At 41.0% G+C, this 5,384-nt stretch overlaps 1 protein-coding gene across 1 annotated transcript; it reads right to left on the bottom strand.

Moving 5' to 3' along the window:
* Window positions 1-487: 487 nt before the first annotated feature.
* LOC147214728 (somatostatin receptor type 5) lies at window positions 488-4,011 on the bottom strand. Its single transcript, XM_086141030.1, has one exon. It carries the CDS (start codon window positions 3,650-3,652, stop codon window positions 2,636-2,638), a length of 1,017 nt encoding a protein of 338 aa, XP_085997156.1. The 5' UTR covers window positions 3,653-4,011; the 3' UTR covers window positions 488-2,635.
* Window positions 4,012-5,384: the final 1,373 nt, after the last annotated feature.

The raw sequence follows: 5,384 nt of genomic DNA, 5'->3' as shown, positions 1-5,384 counted from the left end.
TGTGTCTTCCACATACGTGCACACAAAACTATATCTCATAAAGAAATCAGACTCTTTACCACTACTGGTAGATAAATACTTCCCTGTAGCCATATACTAATATACAAATACCGGAGGGCAAATCATGATGTGTTATAAAATAGCTTTTTCTACAAACCACTTATGGATGTTTCATACATCTCTTGTTGTCATGGAGAGTCGAAGCATGTCAATTATTACTTTTCATCTGTCAAAATAGATTGCCTCCAATGTTCTTCTGTTTGCATTTTGGGGATTATCTTTTGATTCTCTGCTGTCTCGGCCTTGCAGCACACAAAATAAGTGAAGACTAATCAAAAAAGTTTATTGATACACATACATAATCTGTTAAAAAGCATTTTATTATACACTAATGTGAAAGGTGTAAACAAGATAAGGGAATCTATGTGGACACAACACCAAAACTACGAATATGTATGATATTACAAACAGTTGTAATTAACTTTAGTTCTCTTAAAGTAAACAGCGCAATTCTTCCTCATATATAGATAGTGTAGAGTGATACTTCTTAAAACTGTGCTTGCCTTGTATAGTTTTCAGCTTTTCATGAATTTTGCAGATTGATGTATGTGTGCACCAAAGAACAGACGAAAGAAAGAAGGATAAACAGCATTTTTTTTTATTACGCAATAGCATAAACATCTTATAGAGTGGGTTAGGAGTTATGATTTAAATGACTGAAATCCAAGTATCAAGCATTGAGATACAGTTGATTTCCATATTAAAAGTTTTGTTTCATGAATTCCGATGTCCCAGTAAAGAAATACGTTAACATCTTTGAGCATAAGATCACAATGTCTGTGGTATTTGTTGTGACTTTAGTTTCATTTACCACTCAGCTAAGTAGAGATTGTCACAAATCAGTGGGTTTCAACCTTTATAGTCATTTCAATGCAGTAAGATCACTAATAATTGACAGCAAACATCTGCTCCAACTATTCACTTTTAACAAGGATGTTTAATATTGACTTCTTCAGTTTCCTTCAAACCATAATTTTGTTAAAGTGTCTCCCGCTCGCTCACTGGCCAGATGTTTCCTTTACATCTTTGCATTTGTTTGAACTTCATAATTTCGATACATATCAGCCTAAATACTACTCAAATCTGATCACCTCAGATGTGTTCTCCTGAAATTAGATGTCATTTGTGTGAAATACATTTTCATTATGAAAAATCTGCAATTTATGGGCAAGTCAGTGCCGTGCATAGGCTATGGCCTCCCAGGAATGCAAAGCTCTTTGACCATGTTCTTTTATTAACAGAAATAAATTAGTATATCTTCAAGTAAATTGCACAAGAATACAGTGTAAGTGAATTGAAACATAAGGTATAGTTAATAGAAATACATTGGCCAGTAAAAAAACCGAACAAAGAAAACATAATTTTTATATATATTTTTTTTATTCTTAATTATAGTCATTTTTGTTGGGAATGTAATTGATGCAAACTTATCAGATCATGTTTGCAGTTTTTGGCTGTGGTCATTTTGTTTTATTTGCTTTTTTTAACCACATTTCTTGATTTTTTTTTTTTCTTTTTTTAGAAAATTAGCGACAAAATCAATATTTCATTCAACAGAATTGCCAGAATTCAACAGAACACACCCATTACATATCCTATGAATTTACATTGTTTTCTTGTTGAATCAGTGACACTAGATAACTTGAGATGAGGGTCTGAGGAACTTAGTGCAGAAAAATGTGCAGACACACATGACTCACAGAAACAATGTACAGTGACAAAATAACAATGCTGACTTTCCTCATTTTCATTTTTTTTTTTCTTTGGCCTGGCACATACACGCCTCCACAATGCGCAGGTGCAGGCACATGGTTGGTAATGTAAAACCAGAGATATGACACCTTCCTACAACATCCAGCTGTGAAAGTTAAGGAGATGACAATTATCCAAGCTTTGTGTTTTTTTCTGCAGTGCTGTGGCCGCTCAGATATAAATATACATCTCTACCTGCCACTACTTCAGGTTTACATTGGTTTGAGTTAATGGGGGCAAATTGTAAAACTTTCAGTCAGATGTACCCTTATCTATTCTAAGCGAGTAAAGAGAGTGTCGCTCGAATCGTCAAAGACGTTTTATACAGCTTGATTAACTTCTTTTGGAATTCTTTAAATAAGCTTGTCCCGTGGAAGACACATGCAAATAATTCTAGTTTCCTGTGAAACTAGAAAGCGCAAAGTCATTTCCTTGCTTTTCAATGGTGTAGAAAGCATTAATAGAATGATAGGTATATAAACAGAGTAATGTGTGACCAAGAAAGGTTGGCAGAAAATAGTAAACAGTAATACTCCCCTTTGGGACAGTTAAAAAATAGAGAAATTACCAATATAAACACACATTATACAATGAGCGTGACAACAAAATATAATCTACTGTGGAATAAGTAACAAAATTAAAGAATATGTTAGGCTTGCAAATAATGTACAGTTTACATTCAAAATATTTCAAGCAAATGTATTCTTCAAAGCAAATAAACCACCAAAATATGATTGTTAATATTTAAGTATAGAACATTAAAAAAATAGAATGGTGCATATTTACAGAATATTTCTCTACAGTCAGTTTATTTGTGCTTCCCCTATGCCAGAATAGTGATATCCGGCACAATGTAGTCATTGAGGTCATACCGTTCGGTGTTGCACTGCAGGCTGTTGGACGACTTGGTGGTGGGACAGAGGAGGGTACGGAAGTGCCGTCTGAAGGTGTCAGAGAAGCAGGTGTAGAGTATGGGATTTGCACAGCTCCATGAGTACGACAGCAGGACCACAACCTCAAAAGCGTTGGCGAAGTTCATCGACATGATGTTTTGGTACAGCGAGCAGAAGTTGAAGGTGTAGAACGGCAGCCAACAAATGCCGAAAACAACCACCACCGCCACCACCATCTTTGTGACCTGCCGTTCCAGCCGCTGACTTTCTTGGTTCGGGGTCGTCGCCTGGAGTCGCTGTGACCTGAGGGTGAGCAGCAGCGCAGTGTAAGACACCGTCATGACGACGAACGGCAGAGCGAAGCCCATGACGAACGTGTAAGACAGGATGCCGAGCCACCAGACGTCCGAAACCAAGTCGGGTATGCAGAGGCCTTGTTCTGCCGAGAAGTGCAGCGCCATGGGGAGGATGGTGAGGAGAGAAAAGAACCACAGGAACACTGAAACTATCTTCGCGCATCGTGGCGTTCTCCAGCGAGCGAACCGGAGAGGATTCGCCAACGCCATGTAGCGGTCGATGCTCATCACAGTCAGGCAAAAGATGCTGGTGAATTGGTTGATGCCGTCCAGCACCATTACCACTTTGCAAGCTGTGTCGCCAAACAGCCACTGGTTCTGGAAGTTCTGGGCAGCTATGAAGGGAAGACCAACCATGAAGAGTCCGTCAGCAACTGCCAGGTTCAAGATGTACACGGTGGTGGCCGATGACATTTTGTCCAATTTGAGAATGGTGACGACGACCAGGGCGTTCCCACCCAGACCCATAATGCAAACCACCAAGTAAAGAATGGCCAATGTGATGCCATAAGCATCAATGCGGTCCTCGAAGTAAAAATGCTCCTCCAAAACTGTTTGATTGAAGTCTACGTCTGAAAAAAAGGCATCCATTGTGATGGAAAATGAAAAATGATTAAAAAATGTTGAATTATTTCACTTCTGATGAAATTAAAAAGGGAGAGGAGCACCAGCAAAAAAAAACCCAAAAACAATAAAAAAACAGTTTTCAGTCTGACAAAGCCGTACAGATACTTCAATTACAATTAATCTGTTGCTACTTTCTGGTGTCTTTCAAAAAAAAGAAAAAAAATAAACTTTTTCAAAGTTTATTCCTTTGTAGTGGAATCAGCAAACACTGATACCCAGGTAGGCAGACACACATATGCCACACACACACACACACACTCACACACACAGGCGCACCCACCCACACACACACACACCCGCTGATGCACACCACCGCTGAAATGAGCAGGACAGCCACTCGGACGCTTGCCTGACCGCTCTTTCTCCCTGGGAGCCTCTTTATATCTCTTCCCCCACGGTGTGCAAGGAGTGTGTCTGCAGGGGTGTGTGCGTGTGTGTCAACGCGTGAGCGTGTGTGTGTGTGTATGTAATCCATCCACCCCCCTGGTTCATCAGTCTCGAGAGACCGTGATAAACTCCAGCTTGACTGTAGCCCCTCCTGATCGCACCCCCCGCTTCTTCTGCTGTAATGCTGTTTCCAAGGTAAACCCTGACTCCATCTGCTTCACTACTTTTGTTTTCATAACTTTTTCTCTCCCCTCTGCTTCTGTTTACTTCACCCCCCCCCACCTTCTTTTCCATCTATTTTGTCTAACACTCACTCCACCCCCTCCTGTTCACCCTCTTTCATAGTTGAGCGGGGGGTCATACAACTCGAACCGAACACACACAAATAACAACACAATTCCATAACCGTAAATCTACTGACAGGAAAAGTCTGCTGCCTCTAATTCGGGGCTTTTGCTCATTGATATTTGACACGGGGATGCTCTTTTCACGTCTTTAACTACTTCTCCTCTTCAACTCTGCTCCTCATTTATCTTCGAGAGCTCGGTGCCTTTAAAAAGTAGATAAAAGGAGGTGTTGAGCGAGTGGAAAGTGGAAAGGAGAGGAAAAAGATGTAGTGAGGGGGAGGGACCGGAGGAGATCGAAGACCAGGAATGACGGATGACCTCCGTCCTGTTGCTGCTCCGACACGCATTGTTGAAAGCACTGAAAAAAAGCCCCCCGCCCTCCCGCCTCCACCCGTCTCAAGAATTCCTGCAGCGTGTTCTGCCACCTTCCACCGACGTGAGCGAGGCTCTGCCTAAACTTGGGCAATTGATCATGCGACTCCAGCCTCCGCCTGAGTTTTATTTTGCGTCATCTTGGAGCTTATTCATCAGATGCCACGGATTTCCTAAGAAATTTCGCTTTCACTTGAGCTTTTAACAAGTTCCAGTTAACAGAAAAAAATCCCTTTGTAGTCTTAACTCCTAAATAGGTTGTGGCTCCACTTCCCCAGGAGACGAGCACTTCATACCATAAGACCCCCCCCCCCCCCCCCCCGCGCGCCCGCCCCCCATCCATAAAAACATCACTAGAAACACTTTGTTTCATGGTTCTAAATTTGGAGATGTTTGACAGCTTCATATTTCACGGACCGTATTTCACGGCCGTGTTCAGACAGACATCCAGGCATTTATATCCACGTGCTGTCTCTAGCAAAGACATGTGGAATAGGCTTTTCCACACAAGGAATTGTTTTTTTTTTTTTTTTTCTTTTCTTTTTCACAATTTCATACAGTCCATATCATCAGTTATGCATGACCATCAA

Source organism: Fistularia commersonii, chromosome 33 (genome assembly GCF_037954325.1).
Source record: "Fistularia commersonii isolate RoL2024-O1a breed Wild chromosome 33, RoL_Fcom_v1.0, whole genome shotgun sequence".
NCBI classification, from domain to species: domain Eukaryota; kingdom Metazoa; phylum Chordata; class Actinopteri; order Syngnathiformes; family Fistulariidae; genus Fistularia; species Fistularia commersonii.
Note: the sequence above shows the minus strand (reverse complement) of the source record. Positions and strands in the feature narration are given on the sequence as shown.